This window comes from Thalassophryne amazonica, chromosome 7, assembly GCF_902500255.1.
Source record: "Thalassophryne amazonica chromosome 7, fThaAma1.1, whole genome shotgun sequence".
NCBI classification, from domain to species: domain Eukaryota; kingdom Metazoa; phylum Chordata; class Actinopteri; order Batrachoidiformes; family Batrachoididae; genus Thalassophryne; species Thalassophryne amazonica.
In genome coordinates this window covers 84570815-84594470 of record NC_047109.1, presented here as the reverse complement: position 1 = coordinate 84594470, position 23656 = coordinate 84570815, and the positions used below count along the sequence as shown (strand labels likewise).

Genomic DNA, 23656 nt, shown 5'->3' with positions numbered 1-23656 from the left:
ACAGACTTAATTTTAGTTAATATACAGGTCACATTAGGCAACACCTCTAACAAACGGGCACCTTTGAGCTTCAGAAACCTTTCAGTGTTTCAAAACATCATATGCACAGCTGTTAGAAACATCTGATGTGTCACTTTCAAAGGTTTTTATTACTATTATTATTATTATTATTACTGCTGAAGGGCCTAACATGAGCTTAATGTCACTCAAGATGTCAATGGGTCTTTATGCAAAATATATTTCTGCTATACAGCTTGATCCTAATAACCATCTACAATAACACTCTGCCTTTTGTTAAAAGGTTCAATGTCACCAAAGGTCCCTATAAGTACTTATCCTCAGTTCTGTATCCCTCTGTTCTTCTGTGAGAAAACTACAACCCCTGGCAAAAATTATGGAATCACCGGCCTCAGAGGATGTTCATTCAGTTGTTTAATTTTGTAGAAAAAAAAGCAGATCACAGACATGACACAAAACTAAAGTCATTTCAAATGGCAACTTTCTGGCTTTAAGAAACACTATAAGAAATCAAGAAAAAAAGATTGTGGCAGTCAGTAACGGTTACTTTTTTAGACCAAGCAGAGGAAAAAAATATGGAATCACTGAATTCTGGGGAAAAAATTATGGAATCACCCTGTAAATTTTCATCCCCAAATTAACACCTGCATCAAATCAGATCTGCTCATTGACACTGACCCTATGCCATGACATTGATCCTATGTGTCTTTTTGCAAGGAATGTTTTTGCAGTTTTTGCTCTATGGCAAGATGCATTATCATCTTGAAAAATGATTTCATCATCCCCAAACATCCTTTCAATTGTCCAAAATATCAACATAAACTTGTGCATTTATTGATGATGTAATGACAGCCATCTCCCCAGTGTCTTTACCTGACATGCAGCCCCATATCATCAATGACTGTGGAAATTTACATGTTCTCTTCAGGCAGTCATCTTTATAAATCTCATTGGAAAGGCACCAAACAAAAGTTCCAGCATCATCACCTTGCCCAATGCAGATTCGAGATTCATCACTGAATATGACTTTCATCCAGTCATCCACAGTCCACAACTGCTTTTCCTTAGCCCATTGTAACCTTGTTTTTTTCTGTTTAGGTGTTAATGATGCCTTTCGTTTAGCTTTTCTGTATGTAAATCCCATTTCCTTTAGGTGGTTTCTTACAGTTCGGTCACAGACGTTGACTCCAGTTTCCTCCCATTCGTTCCTCATTTGTTTTGTTGTACATTTTTCGATTTTTGAGACATATTGCTTTAAGTTTTCTGTCTTGACGCTTTGATGTCTTCCTTGGTCTACCAGTATGTTTGCCTTTAACAACCTTCCCATGTTGTTTGTATTTGGTCCAGAGTTTAGACACAGCTGACATTGAACAACCAACATCTTTTGCAACATTGCGTGATGATTTACTCTCTTTTAAGAGTTTGATAATCCTCTCCTTTGTTTCAATTGACATCTCTCGTGTTGGAGCCATGATTCATGTCAGTCCACTTGGTGCAACAGCTCTCCAAGGTGTGTTCACTCCTTTTTAGATGCAGACTAACGAGCAGATCTGATATGATGCAGGTGTTAGTTTTGGGGATGAAAATTTACAGGGTGATTCCATAATTTTTTCCTCAAAATTGAGTGATTCCATATTTTTTTCCTCTGCTTGGTCTAAAAAAGTAACTGTTACTGACTGCCACAATCTTTTTTTCTTGATTTCTTATAGTGTTTCTTAAAGCCAGAAAGTTGCCATTTGAAATGACTTTAGTTTTGTGTCATGTCTGTGATCTGCTTTTTTTTCTACAAAATTAAACAACTGAATGAACATCCTCCAAGGCCGGTGATTCCATAATTTTTGCCAGGGGTTGTATGAGCAGTGTGTTCCGAAATATCACACTGTGGACTTGTACCAGGTCGTCTTATGTTACCAGCATAGGTCAAAGGTGTGCAAGCCAACAAGTGAAACACTAGTCAGATGCTATGAGGTAATAACTTATTCATAAAAGGGAAAACTGAAGAGTCTACATTAACAAGGTTTTTACTTGAACTGCAAGGAAAGGAATGTGGACTACAAAGATAAAAGAAGACATTAAAAAAAACACACACACACTTTACCTCAACTGTGGATGTAACCAATGAATAATAACCCAGGAATCTCTGTGTGCCACAATATGATACATTTCCATTCATTAAAAAAAAAAAAAAAACTACATTTTGCATGGGATTTCATATTCTGAAGAGGTGGCTCTGTGGGATCAGCACGGCCCATACACAGACAAGGGTTCAGTTCCAGATGTGTCTGGTCCAGGTGTCTTGTGTCCTTGGACAAGACACATCATCTCCATTGTCCCAGTCCACCCCAACTCATTAAGTCTCAGCCACTTCACTCTACACACTGACTATGGACCTCATCACCCGGAATGGGTTTACAGTCTGGGATCTCTCGTCAGACCTGTTTGGATTTGACTGTTTGAAAGTGGGCACTCAGGTCAGGGAAGCATGGGAGTGGATCCCACATGGTTCTGAACCAAGCAGTAGCATTAGCTCTTTCACCTCTGCTTTTGGACCAGCCTCCTCCTTATGATAAGCCGGCCCCTGAAAAGATTATGGTTTGCTGGACATATTTGTTTGGCAATACAGACATCTTTGCAGGAGAATGACAGTCTTTAGGCTCCTGCTACTTCCTGGCGTAGGCTAGTAACTCAAAGTGCTGCGACAGCCTGCGAACGGCATCTGCGAGGAAATAGGGCACTGCAGTCTCATTTGAACCCCTCCGTGATATTACAAGATTTGACCACTTCCGGAGACAGTCTGCCATTGCGCAACATAAACACAGCAACACTTCACACGGAAAAAAATGGTGCACTGTTTTGTTTTCGGCTGCAATCACCGAAGCACTCGCGAAAAGTGCAGTTTGTTTGAGCTCTGGGTCATAAACAAACCGCAACGCGTCCAGTTTCCACCGCATCTTCACTTTGTCTTTGCATTTTGGCTTTGTTTGCCATGTAATTTGTCCAAAAACACAGAGACAGTCTCATGTTTCTGATGGGGACAGACGAGGGCTGTGCCTGGATGTAGGACTATTGTTTCATATTTTAACCTTTTAGCGCCCACCCTCAAATGAGACTGCGCTGCCCAATTCGCGCAGTTTGGCGCAAAGTTCGCAGCCATTCACTATTTCCTCACATCAGTCGCGGGGTGGTGCCCACTCATCACTTGATTTCTAAACAAAAATAAAATAAAAATCGCTGCAATGAACTCCCACCCCAAATCATCAGGCGGGCACCTCGTACCCCTCACCATGTAGTCTCTGCGACTCAGAACATGCGCACTGCGCAAAATGTGAGACAACTTGACACACACTTTTCTTTTTATATGATAGGAGAGTAACAGCACTTCTGGAAACAACTGAACACTCCAGCAGCCTCCACCCATCCCGCTCTACAGCCTGCTGGGACCCACCCAACGTGCACGCACGCACACGCTGGGCTGGATGTACAAGCTGCACGAACCAGATTTATTGTGTCTATTTATTTATTATTCTGAGGACAGATGTGGATTTAAGTTTAAAGCTTCTGGTCGGTGCACACTCGACATGCAAGCGCAGACAGCATGCTGCACATCACCTGTGAGACAGGACTACATTAGCACTCTGCCTTTGTTTTTTTTTCCATTATATTTTTTTAATCGGAGCACTTCCAGAGGATCACAGACCCTGCGTGCACATGGAGCGGCACGTTGTGCGCATCACAGTGCACAGCCAGTGGATGATTGTGTGGTCATTTGTAGGAGGAGAGGACAGTCACCAGCTGGGACAATAATATTGTGTTTTTAATTATTATTTTATGTTATTTTATTATGTATTTTACTTTATTTTATTATTATTTTCAGTGTTTTTTTGGCCAAAAGTCAGGGGAATTTTCACAGCCTCTTTCACATAATAATAACTATGTAACAGTCCACACTCATTCTGAGTACTGTGTGCACAATTGTGTCATACTGTCAGCCACGCCAGTGGTGCTAAACATCTGTGAGAGTGCCGTATAGCATTTGCACACAAATCCTTGTGCCTGCAAAGGGTGCGTCAGTGCCGCTTGCCTTTCATGTGTGCTGTGCGCCATGTCATTGTCCCTTGCATGGTACATGTGTGGACTGCTCAAGATTTATGGCTGTAATTTTTGCTGCCACTTCAGATGGCATTCAGCGGACAGTTGGCCACTAAGTGTGCACGTGTCGGGAGGACCAATACAGTCAGATTCCATAATAGAAAGTTATCGCCTGTTTTCGCACAATGTTGCGTCTCTCCCTCCTCTCCACTAGTAGTGTGTCAGTGAGGTACTAGCCTTACTGTATGGTTGTGAGACTTGGAGGCTAACCAGTGGTGTCTTGGAACTAGGTCTTTTTTTAAGAGGCTCCTTGGGTACCACTGGAATGACTTTGTGTCAAACAAGCAGTCATTCAGGGAGACTCAGGTAAGGAGCATCACTGTTTCACCTAGCTATGGCAGAAAGCTGGCTACTTTTGATAAGTGGGGACAGACTGGATGACTGTCTGGGTGGTTACTATCCATAACCTGGGTCAGTTGCGTGGTGTGGTGGATGTGACAATGCACGGCACTGACTCCCACCCCCCCAAAAAATCATAGGCAATAGAAGCAAGAAGCTGGAGAGCACAGAGGACAAACAGGATGAAAGGGTGATGACAGTGGATGGGTAAAGCGCCAGTCCAATCTACTATGAGGTGCGCGCACACAAACATACATATAGCTTATGGTCTTCCCCCACCCCCACTTTTCATCACACACACTTTGGGTCAGTCTTTCTCTCAGCACACTGTTCCTCCGAAACATTACCTGCTTGTTAAGCCAATGCCAGAGCTTGGGGAGGAGACAAAGAAACATTTGGAAGTTATTATTGGAAAGATCATTGCAGCAATCACAACATGTACCCGTGCGACAAGAACAGAACCAGTGTTCAGTTTCAGGCAAAGTGGAAACAGGCAGGATTTAACAGAGTACGGCCTAGCCACATTCTGCAGTGCAACTCTGATGACACATGCTAAACATAATTACATCCCAAAACAATCAAGAAAAAGATGACTCTGGTGCCAGCAATTAATCAATCAATCAATCAATTTTTTTATATAGCGCCAAATCACAACAAACAGTTGCCCCAAGGCGCTTTATATTGTAAGGCAAGGCCATACAATAATTATGTAAAACCCCAACGGTCAAAACGACGCCCTGTGAGCAAGCACTTGGCTACAGTGGGAAGGAAAAACTCCCTTTTAACAGGAAGAAACCTCCAGCAGAACCAGGCTCAGGGAGGGGCAGTCTTCTGCTGGGACTGGTTGGGGCTGAGGGAGAGAACCAGGAAAAAGACATGCTGTGGAGGGGAGCAGAGATCGATCACTAATGATTAAATGCAGAGTGGTGCATACAGAGCAAAAAGAGAAAGAAACAGTGCATCATGGGAACCCCCCAGCAGTCTACGTCTATAGCAGCATAACTAAGGGATGGTTCAGGGTCACCTGATCCAGCCCTAACTATAAGCTTTAGCAAAAAGGAAAGTTTTAAGCCTAATCTTAAAAGTAGAGAGGGTGTCTGTCTCCCTGATCTGAATTGGGAGCTGGTTCCACAGGAGAGGAGCCTGAAAGCTGAAGGCTCTGCCTCCCATTCTACTCTTACAAACCCTAGGAACTACAAGTAAGCCTGCAGTCTGAGAGCGAAGCGCTCTATTGGGGTGATATGGTACTACGAGGTCCCTAAGATAAGATGGGACCTGATTATTCAAAACCTTATAAGTAAGAAGAAGAATTTTAAATTCTATTCTAGAATTAACAGGAAGCCAATGAAGAGAGGCCAATATGGGTGAGATATGCTCTCTCCTTCTAGTCCCCGTCAGTACTCTAGCTGCAGCATTTTGAATTAACTGAAGGCTTTTTAGGGAACTTTTAGGACAACCTGATAATAATGAATTACAATTAGGATATTACCGTTAATACATCAAACAAATAAACATTTGGACGCAAAATATATGCCGTTAACAGAGAAATCTGATTCATGGTGACACGAGGTCCATCAGCTCAGCTACAGTTTACTGTACTTTGGCTAAGAGAAAATATGTCCATTTTTGTGTCACATAACTCCACAATGAATCATTTCAGGACTCAATTTAGCATTTAGCAAGGTAGTTTTTATGTAGATATAGAATGGTTGTACTTTGAGGATGTTTACATTTACTGTGAAGGTTAGAGCACCACTGTGAGACTAATGATTGTAAAGCCTGGGTCCCACCGAATGATGAAGGATGAATAATGAGCCACGCAGCATGTTTTCTTTGCTACGAGAGGGTTACGTGACAGATGAAAACGCGGGTCATTCTTCAAATAATTGCTGACACACCCATGCGTGGCTCATTATTCATGGCTTATTATTCAGTGGAACCCAGGCTTAAATTAACAGTAATAGCAGCAGGACCACTGCTAGCCATTTGGATGCCCTAAGCTAAATTGCTTTTTGCTGCACCCCCCACCAAATAAATAAATAAATACATACATACAGTCAATAAAAATCTACAAAGACATTTTCCTTACATATTCATTTACGTGAGTGTGTATGTGTCTTATGCCAAATCCTTATAAGATGTGCTGTGGCATCCAATAGCAAACAGGAGAAGCTGAAATACAGTGCATCCAGAAAGCATTCACAGCACTTCACTTTTTCCACATTTTGTTGTTACAGCCTTGTTCCAAAATGCATGAAATTATTTTTTTTTCCCCTCAAACGTCTACACACAATACCCCATAATGACAATGTTAAAGAAGTTTGAGATTTTTTGCAAATAAATTAAAGATAAACTAGCACATTGCCTGTGAGGATCCACAGGCTCTAGATTGGGTAGTGTTTATAAAATAGGTAGCTGACATTTTTTAAAGGTGGTAATAAATTATGCAATTTCTACAATGATTTTAACTAAAAGTGCAGGAAATTAAAATGAGAAACTTTTGTGAAAAATTCTATTTATTTGGCACATTTAGATGATGTCATGTTTTACAAATGGCAAGGTTGAGATATTTCTTTTGGTCAGACCTTTCTAGTTACCAGGGACTGATTAATGGTTATCAACATCCATTGTTCACTGTTGTTACCTAATATCTCTAATTTCTCCAAAAATATTAGTCCTATCAACTTTCCATTTTCGCAGGGTTCATCTTTGACCCAAAATACATAAGCATACCAAACGGCAAAACAGGATCTGTCTTAATGTTTGTTATGTTGTCAGATTCTGCAGTGAAGCAGTTTAGCCATTTGTTTTTTGTTTCATTTTTTTAGTGTAGACACCAGTCAGTTGCTGTTATTTGTAGCTAAAGCCAAAGCTGTGTGGGGCTTCTTTGAACAAGACGGGGACGTTGTCCACTTCATGAAATGTGACGATAAATATGAGCAGGTACCCAGAAGAGGATGATGAGAAGCCGCGAGTGTGTTCTGCTTCTTGCCCGTAGAAGGAAAGTGCTGTGAACCCTGACCTCTTGCAGGTGGCTAATAAGCTACTGGGTTAGCGGAGTAGTGCGGCTCCAACTACAAGGAGAGGGGGCAATTGAAGTAGCACTCTGTGTGGGACATCATCAAGATGAACAGCGAGGCTCACTGCACTACGTGTCAACAAACAGCGATATATGTGTCAATATGCAACCACCTCTATCAATCTCATGTCAGAAAACGCTTGAGTGATGACATCGAGGACAGTTCTCGGGTCTCCTGTGAATTTGTGCCCGTGGTCTTCAGTCTGTGCACACCCCTGCAACAATCCAGCCCTGGTCTGGTTATTAACGGAACCTAATGTTACTTCATTCACAACTCTGACACATTTTTATTATTTTAAGAAACTCCGTGAGATCTGTGACATGTTGAAAGGAATACACATTTACATTGTCTTAGATGTTTAATAATAAGCGCCTCAACAATGACTTTATGGAAAGCAAAGCGCCGTAGTCCTTCACAAACAAGCTCCACGGCCATCCTTGCTTGACCAATTTAGCTAAAATGTGCATAAGATTGCATCCAATCGAGGAAAAACTGCATTTGATTATGCAAATTGCACAATGTATGAAAAAAAATTTTATTTACTGAAATCGCAGCCTTTTGAGAGTATATAATCAAATATACTCAACTGCAATGTAATTGTGTCACTATGAGTATTATGATCATGATGATCACTCATTAGGCTATTTTGGTGTCCCCCTCAGCACATGGTCCCCCACATGCAGAGTGCGATGTGTGTGCTGAAGCGGCAGCTCTGGTGCTAATGCAGCATTAGGTCAAATTTTCCAAAAGCAAATAAGCATTGTCAACCTGTTTTGCTGGGAAGTCCTTTAGAAACACTGCATGACTGAAACAGATTTTACTTCCTAACCACTTGGCCAAAAACACAATCCTTGGAGAAAGACTGAAGAAAATTTAGAAATTTAAGCGCACCAGAGGTACCTGTATACTGTCCAGGAGTGTTACCTTAGTATCGGTACGCAGCAGGAACTGGGCAAGACCTCTGATTGGTCCAGGTAACAGCGCCTCCTCACGCTCACGTCCAAACTTCTCCAGCACTGCCCACCATGAAGCAAGAGTCTGCTGAGCAAAGCTCATTAGGCCAAAGTGGACCACCAATCTCTTCATCACCCATACTGTAGTATCAATGCAAGATACAATTCAATAACATAGATCAGTCAAGACCACTTTTAAAAAAAGTGTGTTTCTCTAAGGCCATCGTACCAGCCACGAGGATGGGCAGCAGTTGTAGGATCCAAAGGTGTAACCAGATCTGAACCAGTACTATGGCCCAGACCAGCAAAACAAAGTAGATATCACTAGCTTTTTGGGGGCTCTTCTCTTTATGAAAGAGGCCACCTGGCATTGACCGATGGCGCCAAGAGATCCTGGGTGCAGCAGGAACAGAGCCAGGGCCTGCAGACTCCACTCCATCTGGAAAAAGACATGAAGGAGAAACAGCTATAAGCAGGGGTAGCAAGTTATGAGTAGGGAGAAAGAAAAAAACATCAATTTCTGAAAGAAAATAAACTGTCTCACCTGTGGCAGGTGTATCGCTGGGCTCAGTTTTCAGTTGCAAGTTGCTGCAGGAAATTGCCATGTAGATTGTGTTAGCAGCGAATGACAACACCTGCCCTGACAACTCTCCTGGACAGATAACATTAACAGACAAAAAAGAGAACAACTTGTGCGGTGCCCACATGGAACTTCCAAGTCCATCAACAATGTGACAAACCGGTCACAAACCATAACTCTTAATTTTTCTCCCGACAACGTCTCCACATAGTCGCTTAGCAAATGCATGAGTTTAATCAAGGTCTCATGACATTTATGCACATATATGACAGTAATTACTGTTGAACATCTTAAAAACATTGAATAAAATCAGATAAATTACTATTCAGTGTCACTGTACAAGTATTTATTAATTATGTGCCAATGAGGAGATCCAGCAAGCATTTTTTATCCAATACTGAGTATTCTTTTATATACCCTGGAGTTGTTTTTTCTTACTTATGACCAAATAGTAAAGCTATAAGAAATGTGAGAAAATCGTGGACTGCGACAACCAATATTAGCAATTAATAGTGATAATTAATAACTAATAAATTAAAAATTTCTAATCTGAAATACATCTTTATCATCTGCATTTCCAAATTCACATGCAAGTCAACCATAACCTCAGAATTTTACATTTGTCCACTGACAGGGGAAGGCAGAGTTCATCTGTTCACTTTTGTCTGACTGATTGTGCACAAAGGTATCACAAAATCAAAGGACAAGATTCTGTGGGGAGATTGTTCTCAGTCTAGAAATACGAGTTGATTACAATATTTGGACTGGGCAGCTGATCTGCTCTGTGTCAGCCTGATCCTGTCAGATCTCAGAAGCTAAGCAGTGCAGGATCTGGTTAGTACTTGGATGGGAGACCTCTTTGGAACACCAGCGGCTGTGTGCGTTTCTCCAGGTAACACTGGAGTTGCGTCAGGAAGGGCATCCGGCGTAAAACTTGTGCCAAATACCAGTGCGGATCTGACTGTATCCGCTGTGGCGACCCCGAACAAAAACAGGAGCAGCTGAATGAACAACAACAACATTATTTGGACTGGCCTTAAAAACGTCTTTACCAAAAAGTAAAAAAACAAGTCATACCTTGTACATGACGAAACAAGCTTGCTAGCAAAACCTGAGAGTCACTGTTAACATAAAATAAATTAAGATGTATGCTTGTCTAATCTTGGCATACAATTCAGTTGCATTATTGCAATTTAAATGCATCTGCATACATGTGAATCATCATCAATGCATAGAGAACTCAGCATGTTCAAAGTCATTATATTGAAGACCACGAGACTGTAGGTTTTCATTTAAGCTCATCATTTCTGCAATTAGCTGTGAAAGTCTTTAGATGAAATGAAAACCTGTACCCACTTTGCCCTGTATGAGAGCTACCTTTAAGGAATTCACTTAATTTAAGCCCAGTTGATGCTGAGTAAAGTATTTTTAACCGTATGTGTAAATTCATTCTCACCTCTACCAGGTACAGGTGGTTTCTGTTGGGAGCCAATGATGAGGAGTATTACCACAACCACAAATATAGGCACTCTCCAGGAGCCTGTCAGAGACACTAAAGACAAACAAAAATAACTGTCTTCTCTGTGGATAAACTTGGTTTTATTGAACTGTTTGTTGATTTTTACTGGTTAATGTCTGTGGTTTAAAGCATACATAAATGATCACAACTGCAAAGATGTTATAAAACCATGACTGAATTACTATATTATGTCTGTTCTGGTCATTTGTGCCTCACATTTCAAAGCATGCAAATACATTTTAGTAATACTTCCTTGTGAGCAGCACTGCTTCACAGCTGTTACATTTTAACTCCTGAGGGCCAGTGGTTCTTTTCTGCAGGCCTCCAGTGCACTATAAATAGATAAGGAATCGTTGCCTGTCTGTGCAACTGAATATGTGGGTGTGTGCTATCCAGCAGACATGGAAACAACGCCTGAATTAAATGTCGCTCTCTAGCTTTTGCAAAGATAGCATCTATGAAACCAACGAGAACTGTTATATATCTCAGCAGGTCATTCAGGCTTCCCCACCACCACCACTCACCAATGTAGAAGAGTAAGGAGGCCCAGACAGGCAGAGCAAGAGACCTAAGGTATCGCTCAGTGTGGGGACTCCATTTGAAGCATACTACCAACAGGTAGCCAACAACCACAGTACACACCTGCAGGATAAAAATAAGTAGAATGGTGTTATGAGTGCTGTGAACTGTTTGACTGAGTCTACAAGACCGTATCAGTCTAAATAAAACCTCAATATAAATCAGGGGTATTCTACTCGTTCCAGAAAGGGCAGGTTTTCTTTGCAACCACTCAATCCACCAGGTGATTTCACTGAATAACTGATTCCATCAGTGTGTATGTGTTATGGCGCGTTCACACCGGACGCCACGCGAGCAACAGCAGCAACAGTTTGCTATGTAATCCCTATGGAAGGACGCATTGTGGCGCCACAAAAGTCCAAGTCATGCAATGTGACGCGAATGATGCGACGCGAATGAAGCGATTTGCGTGTTTGTGGCGCAATATCACGTTGCATCGCGTTGCGTTGCCCTCTTCCCGAAGTTGAAAAGTCTGAACTTTTTCGTCTTGTCGCGCTGCGATAACCAATCAGAGACTGTATATGTAGTGACGTGGAGATGTCTTGGGTTTATACTTGTTGTGGACATGTCCTTTCTCTGGCAGCCAGTCTGTGAGCAGAACTTATGTCCCTTTTGTCTTTTATTTCACAATTATGACAGAGTTTGATGTGCGCACGCGGACGGGACAGGAGGTCCTGAAACTGGGTCCTGGAGAGGTGGAAGTACCGCTGAAAGCGGCCATCATCTAGACGCAGCTCCTGCAGCAAATAATGAAACTCCCCGAATTGGGAACATCTCATGAGGATGTTGTGAACCCAGGGATGGCGCCACTGGCGACGTTTGTCAGCTTTCCACAACAAATAGAATACAGCAACTCGCTCTGTGTGCTCAAGGTCCACCATGTTTACTTGACGGTGAGAGGAATGGAAGCTCCTCTTATTTGATGAAGCACTGGGGCGAATTTTCGCAGTGAAAGCAGAGCGACACACCGGGCGATGGCGGCGCATCCATTGCCAGGCGAGGGATGCGAATTTGTGGCGTTGCGTGGCGTCCGGTGTGAACGCGGCGTTAGAGGTCTGGTAACTCTGATCAAATGTCAAGATCAGGGGTGGGCAATCATGTGCCATGAAAGGCCAAAACACTGCAGGTTTCCTTTGCAACCAATCACCTCACCAGGTGATTTAATTGATGTTCAGGGGAGAAGCTCATCAGCAAACCCACCTGCTGAGGTGATTGGTTGCAAGGAAAACCTGCACTGTCTTGGCCCTCATTGCCCACCCCTGGTCTAGATAATTTAATATAGTGTGCCCTTCATATTTACAAAGATCCTGTGTAACTGTGTCTGCCTGGAGACAAAAGGTTAATCAAATGATGTTTCTAGTCAAAGCACAATTGGGTTAAATGCCTTGGGGCTGTTTGAGAATAATAACATATTGATTAAAAGTAGCTGGTACAGTTACAGCAGCGAAAATGCTGAATCTTGGGGCTATGCTTTCAGCAGCCAAGGCAATTGATATTCTGTGACTTTGTGCTCATTGCTAACCTCTTGTTAGTATAGTGGTAAGTATCCCCACCTGTCATGTGGGAGACCGGGTTTTGATTCTCTGATTAGGAGAGCAAGACTTTTTGTTTTTCACTCTCATATCAACCAACATTTCCTGTTTCAGTTATTCATTTGGTTCATGTAACTCTGGAAGATTTGGGTCATTTGGTCTATTAGGGTTAGGGTATCAAGAGACAGCCGTAATAATAACCTCCCAACACATACTCATGATTACCATAACAATTATCCACAGCCTAGATTAAACAGACAATGGAAACACACAAAAATTTTTTTTTGATTGGTTGGCAAAATAATGTTGGTATATAGTGTTATTGCAGGACTAAATATTGGCGGGGGCAGACATACTTGACTACATCCAGGTCTTTCATAGCCTAGCGAATAGCATACAGCCCGAGCAGTACGAATTCTCCCCTTCTGATTTGCCACTTCGCCAAGAGTGACGTGTACCCACCCTACTGACCATGTTTTTTGTTTGTTTTGTTTTCTATCAGCATGTAGCAGTAAGAGAACATAAGTCCTGTACAGGCCCTGAGGCCCATCAGATCAGTGGTTATCCCTGGCATGAAGCAGATGACAGGGGATGGGACGACAGTCTATCATTACCTCCCCAAGTCAGCGCAGGTACCCATTTACAGCTGGGTAAACACAGACATGATGCTGATGAAGTGTCCAAGTACACAGACAGGTAGTAACCTGAACACCCACATAGAATTGCACCCTGGTTGGTAGTCCAACTCCTCCTATGGCACAAAGCCATCTGCTTTGCACATAGCAGTAATCAGACCATGAAATTTTAAAGTTTTCAGCTACAGCTGGTACAGTCACTTGCCCAGTTCTGGATCACTGCCGGTTCCAGATCACTGTTGTAGTATTTGCGCCGCCGTTTCTCATAATCAGCGCGAATAAGCTAATACTTGGTACCAATGGAAAGACTGATGTTTTGTCTACAAATGACCACAAGCTCAACCGGATCCAGCCATCTTTGTGATCAGCAGAGGAATCAAAACATCCCGGTCTTCGTGGTGTGCGTGTGTTTTCTGACTCACTCATTCCTGCAAGTTTGAAAGTAACGATCTCTAAGACGTAGCAAAGGTGAGTTAGCCATTTGGTGTTTTTGGTTCTAGAGTGGGAATATACTTACTTACTTGGGTTAGAAAATGCCAGTGTGTTATGTCTTGCTGTTTAATTGCTGCATGCATTTATCTCTGATGTGAAAATTTGCCGGTTGTGGATCACTGAAGCAGCCTCGTGTCAGTACTTGTGAGCCATATGTACTTTGGGGGTCATCTCAACATCACAAATGGGCATGAATGTGGGGGCTGTTACTTTTTAATTCGGGTTAGAATGTGTTCAAAACACATTTTCGGGCACAGTGTGTATCATTCTGCATTAGAAGGGCTCCAGCCAGATGCCAGGAATGCCCCCAAAGTGACAGAGTGTCGTGATCCAGAACCGGCAAAAGTGATCCATTTCCGGCAAATATTTGCACCACACATAATGTGGCTTCACACTTTAAGTAGAAGGGCTACCCCATCCAGACTTTTTCAGCTAGATAACATCCAAATACCCAATACAGGACATTCAGTTTGTTGCATTATGGCTCCGTATAGCGGGACTTTAAAAAAGGTGATGCGGAACTGGGCAACTGTCTGTATTACAATGGAAAAAGTCCACACTGCACAACGTGCTTTGACAAGAAAAGATTGTAATCCACCTGGAACTAGCTGGAATGTGATACATTGCATCTAGACCAAATAAAAGTATGAACTGCTGTGACAGGCTCGTGATAGAGAAGCGAGAGTTTCTGATCAGACTGTGCATTCTGCCTTCGGGCATCATGTCATTGAAGCTGTCATTCCTTTCACTCACCCACACCGCATGGAAACAGTCGAGCGTGACCGCGATGACCCCACAGACATGCCCCAAGATCACCTGCATGCCGATCGTACTCCAGAACAGGTAGAGCAAGTAGAGCAGCGGCGCTCCGGTCCCGAACACCAGCAGCACCGTCAGCTTCTCCAGGACCAGCCTGCCCATGGCCTCCACACCGTAGTTCACACACCACACGGGGACCAGCAACGTCCCCACTACGATGGGGGTCCCGGTGTCCTCCAGGCTGCTGAGCCACGAGCGGCCCAGCCGGGCCAGGGAGTGCTTGAAGGGGTGCAGGAAGGTGCCGCAGAGCACCGCCCAGAGCAGCGGCCGGAGGAAGGCTTCCAGGATGAAGTAGACCAGCACCGCCGCTCCGCAGCAGATAGCCACGAAAATCATCGCTCCCGTGTTGTAGAAGGCCTGCTTGATGTTTTTGTCAAATTTAAGGGACGACGGCTGGCCCAGCAGCTGACTCACCATCCCCACTGCCGGCTGGACGCTCTCAGAGAAAGAAACGGAGTGAGGCCGGGCGCTGCGAACGCTCTCCGGGGGAGACACGGTGGAAGACTCGGACACAGCCTCCCCTTCGTCTGCCATCTTCAAATCAAATCCACCGGCGCGTGACAGAGGAAAATAAACGACGTAACACTGACGAATTGCCCAGATGCATGATGGTAAATGTATTTTTCTTTCGTTTTAGTGACATTTCAGTGTCAACATGACGGCGCGAGTTTTTTGTTGTTGTTGTTGTTGTTGTTGTTGTTGTTGTTTAGACTTCGAGCATAAAGTCATAATATTTTGAGAATAAAGTCGTAATATTACGAGAGTAAAGTAATTTTATGAGAAAAAAACTCGTACATTGAGCTTTACAAAGACATTTTTATGCTTTTTTTCCTCCTTTATTTAGAGCTGAGCTGAGCCGCTCCGTATCTGCACGTTATAACAGCTGATCCTCCGCGACGCGTCAACAACTAACACTATTTTCCACTCAAATGCACCTAAACTCTTTTTCTGGGGAGCGCATAATGTGAAAACGCAATAAAACTTTCTGACCTGTAAATCTGGTCATGTTTTCTGCATAAATAAATGTTATCCATTCTTTGTGCTCAAACGCCAAAGCAGGGGCGAATCCAGATGGAATGGGGGCGTGGGGCAAGGATGTCCCCCCCCCTCACAACACCCCTAGATTAAAGGTCCAGTTTTGAAGCCTTTTTTACTACAACTACTAATACTACTTAAAATAATAATAATTTCGACAAGTAAAATGTTTAGAGAAAATTTAAATGTTAGAAAAATGTTAGAAAGAATTTAATAGTTACATTTATTAACAATGTAGGTTAGAAAATACAAGTTTTACTGTTACAGTGCTGTCAACAGCATCTCGCAAACCAAATTAAACAAACAGATGCCCGCGTTACGGAGCTTGCAGCGCAAGCCGTTCCGCTTCCTGCTGCTCCAGCTGCGGCACCATCGATACCGGTGCAGATAACTCCGTCACCCAGAGATTCGGCTTCCGAACCAATCATTTGTCATCCGGAGCCTTATGCGGGAAACGTTTAAGCCTGTGCTCCGTTTTTGTTCTCTGGTTTTTGCTCAGCTACTTCCTTCTCTTCTGATGGTAGTCGTATCTCATATGTGACAAATTTGCTCAGAGGTGACGCTTTAGCTTGGGTCACTGTGTTGTGGAGTAATAACTCTCCATTGTTAGGATCCTTTAAGGCTTTCTCCCGGGAGTTCCGCTTGGTTTTTGACCATCCGGTGAAAACAAATACCGTTGCCCAACGGTTGCTGAATCTCAGGCAGGGAAGGCGGAGTGCGGCGGATTATTCCATGGATTTCCGAATTTTTTCTGCTCAGTCCGGTTGGAATGCCGCAGCTTTAAGAGGAGTGTTTGTAGATGGTTTGAACGATCCATTAAAAGACGAGCTAGCAGTCCATGACGAACCAAAAGATTTGATGAACTAATATCTTTGGTTATTCGTCTAGATGATCGGATAAAGGAGCGTGGACGCGAGAGAGGACGGACATCAGAGCGGGTTGTTTCATCTCGGGGCTTTCCCCGACACAGATCTGGGCTGCCTCTTCTTCGCCCCACTGACTCAACTTCAACTTCAACTTTTTTTTCTTGTATAGCGCCAAATCACAACAAACAGTTGCCCCAAGGCGCTCCACATTGCAAGGCAAGGCCATACAATAATTATGAAACACAGTCTACGTCTAAAGCAACATAACCAAGGGATGGTCCAGGGTCACCCGATCCAGCCCTAACTATAAGCCTTAGCGAAAAGGAAAGTTTTAAGCCTAATCTTAAAAGTAGAGAGGGTATCTGTCTCCCTGATCTGAATTGGGAGCTGGTTCCACAGGAGAGGAGCCTGAAAGCTGAAGGCTCTGCCTCCCATTCTACTCTTACAAACCCTAGGAACTACAAGTAAGCCCGCAGTCTGAGAGCGAAGCGCTCTAATGGGGTAATATGGTACTACGAGGTCCCTAAGATAAGATGGGACCTGATTATTCAAAACCTTATAAGTAAGAAGAAGAATTTTAAATTCTATTCTAGCATTAACAGGAAGCCAATGAAGGGAGGCCAACACGGGTGAGATATGCTCTCTCCTGCTAGTCCCCGTCAGTACTCTAGCTGCAGCATTCTGAACCAACTGAAGGCTTTTTAGGGAACTTTTAGGACAACCTGATAATAATGAATTACAATAGTCCAGCCTAGAGGAAATAAATGCATGAATTAGTTTTTCAGCATCACTCTGAGACAAGACCTTTCTGATTTTAGAGATATTGCGTAAATGCAAAAAGGCAGTCCTACATATTTGTTTAATATGCGCTTTGAATGACATATCCTGATCAAAAATAACTCCAAGATTTCTCACAGTATTACTAGAGATCAGGGAAATGCCATCCAGAGTAACGATCTGGTTAGACACCATGCTTCTAAGATTTGTGGGGCCAAGTACAATAACTTCAGTTTTATCTGAGTTTAAAAGCAGGAAATTAGAGGTCATCCATGTCTTTATGTCTGTAAGACAATCCTGCAGTTTAGCTAATTGGTGCGTATCCTCTGGCTTCATGGATAGATAAAGCTGGGTATCATCTGCGTAACAATGAAAATTTAAGCAATACCGTCTAATAATACTGCCCAAGGGAAGCATGTATAAAGTGAATAAAATTGGTCCTAGCACAGAACCTTGTGGAACTCCATAATTAACTTTAGTCTGTGAAGAAGATTCCCCATTTACATGAACAAACTGTAATCTATTAGACAAATATGATTCAAACCACCGCAGCGCAATGCCTTTAATCTAATCTCTGTAATAAAATTTTATGGTCAACAGTATCAAAAGCAGCACTGAGGTCCAACAGAACAAGCACAGAGATAAGTCCACTGTCCGAAGCCATAAGAAGATCATTTGTAACCTTCACTAATGCTGTTTCTGTACTATGATGAATTCTAAAACCTGACTGAAACTCTTCAAATAGACCATTCCTCTGCAGGTGATCAGTTAGCTGTTTTACAACTACCCTCTCAAGAATCTTTGAGAGAAAAGGAAGGTTGGAGATTGGCCTATAATTAGCTAAGATAGCTGGGTCAAGTGATGGCTTTTTAAGTAATGGTTTAATTACTGCCACCTTAAAGGCCTGTGGTACATAACCAACTAACAAAGATAGATTGATCATATTTAAGATTGAAGCATTAAATAATGGTAGGACTTCCTTGAGCAGCCTGGCAGGAATGGGGTCTAATAAGCATGTTGATGGTTTGGATGAAGTAACTAATGAAAATAACTCAGACAGAACAATCGGAGAGAAAGAGTCTAACCAAATACCGGCATCACTGAAAGCAGCCAAAGATAACGATACATCTTTGGGATGGTTATGAGTAATTTTTTCTCTAATAGTCAAAATTTTGTTAGCAAAGAAAGTCATGAAGTCATTACTAGTTAAAGTTAATGGAATACTCAGCTCAATAGAGCTCTGACTCTTTGTCAGCCTGGCTACAGTGCTGAAAAGAAACCTGGGGTTGTTCTTATTTTCTTCAATTAGTGATGAGTAGAAAGATGTCCTAGCTTCACGAAGGGCTTTCTTATAGAGCAACAAACTCTTTTTCCAGGCTAAGTGAAGATCTTCTAAATTAGTGAGACGCCATTTCCTCTCCAACTTACGGGTTATCAGCTTTAAGCTACGAGTTTGTGAGTTATACCACGGAGTCAGACACTTCTGATTTAAAGCTCTCTTTTTCAGAGGAGCTACAGCATCCAAAGTTGTCTTCAATGAGGATGTAAAACTATTGACAAGATACTCTAACTCCCTTACAGAGTTTAGGTAGCTACTCTGCTCTGTGTTGGTATATGACATTAGAGAACATAAAGAAGGAATCATATCCTTAAACCTAGTTACAGCGCTTTCTGAAAGACTTCTAGTGTAATGAAACTTATTCCCCACTGCAGGGTAGTCCATCAGGGTAAATGTAAATGTTATTAAAAAATGATCAGACAAAAGGGAGTTTTCAGGGAATACTGTTAAGTCTTCTATTTCCATACCATAAGTCAGAACAAGATCTAAAATATGATTAAAGTGGTGGGTGGACTCATTTACTTTTTGAGCAAAGCCGATAGAGTCTAATAATAGATTAAATGCAGTGTTGAGGCTGTCATTCTCAGCATCTGTGTGGATGTTAAAATCGCCCACTATAATTATCTTATCTGAGCTAAGCACTAAGTCAGACAAAAGGTCTGAAAATTCACAGAGAAACTCACAGTAACGACCAGGTGGACGATAGATAATAACAAATAAAACTGGTTTTTGGGACTTCCAATTTGGATGGACAAGACTAAGAGACAAGCTTTCAAATGAATTAAAGCTCTGTCTAGGTTTTTGATTAATTAATAAGCTGGAATGGAAGATTGCTGCTAATCCTCCGCCCCGGCCCGTGCTACGAGCATTCTGACAGTTAGTGTGACTCGGGGGTGTTGACTCATTTAAACTAACATATTCATCCTGCTGTAACCAAGTTTCTGTTAGGCAGAATAAATCAATACGTTGATCAATTATTATATCATTTACCAACAGGGACTTAGAAGAAAGAGACCTAATGTTTAATAGACCACATTTAACTGTTTTAGTCTGTGGTGCAATTGAAGGTGCTATATTATTTTTTCTTTTTGAATTTTTATGCTTAAATAGATTTTTGCTAGTTATTGGTGGTCTGGGAGCAGGCACCGTCTCTACGGGGATGGGGTAATAGGGGGATGGCAGGGGGAGAGAAGCTGCAGAGAGGTGTATAAGACCACAGCTCTGCCTCCTGGTCCCACTGAGACTCCTCCGACGGGACCTCTGGCTCCTCTTGCGGATGAGCCCATGCAGCTCGGACGAGCTGAAGCCGCCATATTGCCCCGGTCACATAAGCGTCAAGAAAGATAGTGATGATGTATCTCCAGGTGTTCTGGGACAGGCATAATAATGGACACAAAAAAAAAAAAAATTATTTGGGCTGTTTTTGTTTTTTTGTAAGGGGTTATAAATTGTTTGGGGATTTAGAGGCGGTTCTGGTGGAGTGAACGACTGGCAGTTCGGAGCTCGGCTGGACTCAGGGTATTGTTTGTTTTCATTATTTGGACTTAGGTATTTTCTGTTTGAGGATTGGGTCGTTTTGTTTTGTTGTTTTTTATTTCCCTGCTTCCCTAACCCCAACCTCACTTGCCCTAAGACCGTTTGTCTTTTGGGTTGTGGGGTGGTGCAGGTTGGTCACGCTGAGCGTTTCTCAGAAGACCTCTGCACCTGGGGGGGGGGGGTTGTCAGGGGCGTTTTTTTGGGTTTTGTTAGGGCCCGGTTCCACTCCAGCCCCGGTGGGCCTTTGACCATTCGTCATTGGTGTTACCGGGGTGTGGTGCAGCGGAAACATACCTCAGTCGGAGTGGTGGGCCGATCTGTTGCCGTTCGCCATTTCGGTAGTTCCACCCCTCCCGATAGGCTGGTGGTATGGTCGGGTTGGGGCACCGGACGTCTTTCCGGTTTTCCGCTGCGCTTCGGGGATGGGACCAGGTTAGTTTTTCCTGTTTCCTTCCCCAGCTTAGTAGTTTTGTGCCGTTCGCCGAAATTGGGCTAACAATAAGCTCTGGGAGTACTCTGGGGTCTTTCGGGGTGCTGGGGGGGTAACAGGGTTTGTCAGTTGTTTTATTTTGCCCCCGGGGTGTTTTAATGAAGTCCGCCGGGGGTTGGATTTTTGTGTTTTTATGCTTCCTTCCAGGTTCTCCCTCCAGGGTTGATGGGACGGTCCTCTGGGGGGGAATTGGCTTGTGGGGCCGACTAGCCAAGTGTGGCCGGGTCTGGGGTTCCTGGGTTGGGGTGGAGGGTGCCTCCTGGGGTTGATGGTACGGTCCTCTGGGGGGCGCTGTTGCTCCATGTGTACCTGGGGACCTCTGTGGGATTCCGGCTTTGGCTGTTTCTCCTGGAACTGGCGGTAAAGGTCTTCTGGGGGGTGTTGGGCTCTGCAAGTCGTTCTGGGGGGGTTGTTTGTTATTTTTCTTTGTGAATTTATGTTTGTATTGTGTTGTTGGGACTGTGTTGGGTTGTTGGATTTGGGTGTTTTTCTTTTCTTCCCGGGGTTGGATGGGACGGTACCCTGGGGAGGGTTTGGGTGGGTTTTGTGTTTTTTCTTGTATGTTGGGTTGTATATGGGACTTTTTGTTTTTTTTTTGTTGATGCCAGCCGGCCTTCCAGCCGCGGTGCCCTGTCCTGCTGTCTGCGGTGGACCTTGGGAGCATTGCGCCGTCTGCTTCCTGACGTGGACCCCGGAGGGAGGTGCTGTTCTCTGGCCTGGTCTGTTCGGTCACCGGGAGGCTTCCCGTTGATGGGGGGGTACTGTTGTGTGTTGGGGGGTTTGGCTGGACATTTTGGTGTTGTTTTCTTTTCTTTGCTCTCCAGGTGGTATGCAAACTGGTTTTTGTCTGTGGAGAAGGTGCTGGCAGAAGAGTCCTTCACCCTCATCAGCATGATTTGCAGCACCTGTGGATGATGCTCATGTGCAAACTTAAAGACTTTCAGCTGAAGCAGATAATGAGATGGCGTTCTGCATTTAAGCCATGAGTGATTCGAGCAGAATTGCCGGGAACTCGACCTTGTGACGTTCGTTTGTGAGACGCTGAGGACCGCGCCAGGGTTTGACACATCGTGCCTGTGAAGGAGGACGGGTGAGGGACACATGCTGTCAGCACACATCAGAGGTGATTATTGTCTGAATGATCGTTAATAGTAATTTGGTATTTTGTTACGCAGTGTATTTGAACATTGATGAGAATTGTGCAGTTTGCTTCTCACTGCCGTGGCGAATGGACTGATGATCCTCCACCTGTTGTGAGAAGCTGCTCATTTACATAAAGCTTAAATTCAGACCTGAATGTGTTGCTGATAGTGTGTGCCTCTGAGGGATATTTGCTGTAGCTCTGTTGACTTACCTCACCTTTTCCATCCTTCACAGAGTCAGTTTGTCGTGTCCACCTGGGGGGTGTTTGGTGGTGAATCTGAGTCCAGAAGCGCTGAGGCTTCGATCCTTTTGGGCGCTGGAGAACGCGCCGTCCTTCACTCCACCAGACAAACCACATATTTATGTTGTACACTAATTATTGCACTAGAGGGGGAAATAAAATCGTTTTGTTTGTGGAACCGCTTTCTGGTTATTTAGCGCTGGGTTCGGTCAGACGTTGGTCCGCTCCTCAACCTGCGTCTGCACATAACAATATGAGGTCAAGAAAGAGGTCTTTATTTTACTTTTTATAAAACAAGTATATATTTTCATTGAAGTCAAGAAAGGGTGACTATAAAATGAGGCGGGGACCACTACGGCCATGACGGTAAGTGAAGGTTAACTTCAGCTATTAATTGATGAACAGCAACCTAACTTGTTCATAAATCAGACATCTGTGTGTGAGAGAGACATTCTGATGTTCTGGTCCGAAGTAAAGTGCTGTCTAACTGGGTCACTCAGATATGAATTAAGGTTGGATATTATTTCCGTTCGTGCTAATTCTGCCAGTCACGTAACCTAGCCTAGCAATGTAACCTGTGCAAATGGTGTGCATGGCTAGCTACCATGCTGTCGCCGCCAGGTTGTTTATTCTTTATTCTATTTGTGTGACGGCCGTGCATCGGTCATACGAAGTATGCTGTTTTACACAGTCTGCTGTGCGGTGGCGTGGTTTAACGGTGTCCCTGTCTAAAATGTATTTTCCCAAGTCCTGGCATAATTTCACATACCTAACATTTTACTTTAAATTGAGAGTCATTCTCTAAGTTGATTAGTAACACAAATTGGTAATAAAAGAAATCCTTGATGTTACTTGTAGCTTGTAGTGAGATAGACAACTGTCTCCATCTTGTGGCCTTTTTGTGTATTGCAGTTTCAAAAGTTCAACCTTTGTATCCAGTCATTGGTCCAGTCATCCAGTCATTTCTTGCTTTATATGATGAATTGTATCACACAAGTAATGATATATTATTTATAGTATAGCCTACAGTATTTCTATAACAAATGTTTTTATATAATTTCTATTTCTAAATTTAAGTAACAAGGCTGAATGAAATGACGGCTTATTATGTCTAAAAAGTAATGTGACCTACTGTCAATAGATCAGACTTTTGATAAGCCTATGATAACTGTATTTCGGGAGAACTTTTCATAATGCTTCTTATAGTGTTAAAATGTATGTGTCTCCTGGTGCACATTGATCAGCTAAGGGACCAAAAAAAAAAAAAAAACACTGTCACAGCAGGCTTAATTTTTTTCCCCTTCGATACCTGGTGGTGGCCTGGTCTTGGTTAAAAATGCCCCGCCTGAAAAATTTCCCCAGTCCAGCCCTGATTACGAGAATAAAGTCCAAATATTATGAGAATAAAGTGGTAACTTTATGAGAAAAGAACTCGTAATATTACGAGAATAAAGTTGTACTTTTATGAGGAAAAAAACCTCCACATAACCCTGTGGAAAATATTTTTGTATGTAGTTGTAGTTCTTTCTTCTTT

The 23656-nt window shown here is 43.0% G+C and overlaps 1 protein-coding gene and 1 long non-coding RNA gene across 3 annotated transcripts in view; one reads left to right on the top strand and one right to left on the bottom strand.

Annotated features, from left to right (window-relative positions):
• Window positions 1-15265, bottom strand: part of tmem245 (transmembrane protein 245) — a 39286-nt gene extending 24021 nt beyond the window's left edge. The window contains exons 1-7 of one of the 2 annotated variants that reach the window (XM_034174908.1): window positions 14630-15265; window positions 11163-11280; window positions 10576-10671; window positions 9084-9191; window positions 8769-8978; window positions 8511-8680; window positions 4854-4877 (exon numbers count right to left, since the gene is read on the bottom strand). In XM_034174908.1, the coding sequence (XP_034030799.1) occupies window positions 4854-4877; window positions 8511-8680; window positions 8769-8978; window positions 9084-9191; window positions 10576-10671; window positions 11163-11280; window positions 14630-15229 (1326 nt within the window). In that variant the 5' untranslated portion in view covers window positions 15230-15265. The remainder of the gene's footprint in view (window positions 1-4853; window positions 4878-8510; window positions 8681-8768; window positions 8979-9083; window positions 9192-10575; window positions 10672-11162; window positions 11281-14629) is intronic. The other variant, XM_034174909.1, reaches the window with a different exon arrangement.
• LOC117514438 lies at window positions 4053-22449 on the top strand. The gene is made up of 3 exons (XR_004561885.1): window positions 4053-4358; window positions 4972-4977; window positions 22439-22449. It is a non-coding gene; the product is annotated as an uncharacterized LOC117514438 (long non-coding RNA).
• The last annotated feature ends 1207 nt before the right edge of the window (window positions 22450-23656 follow it).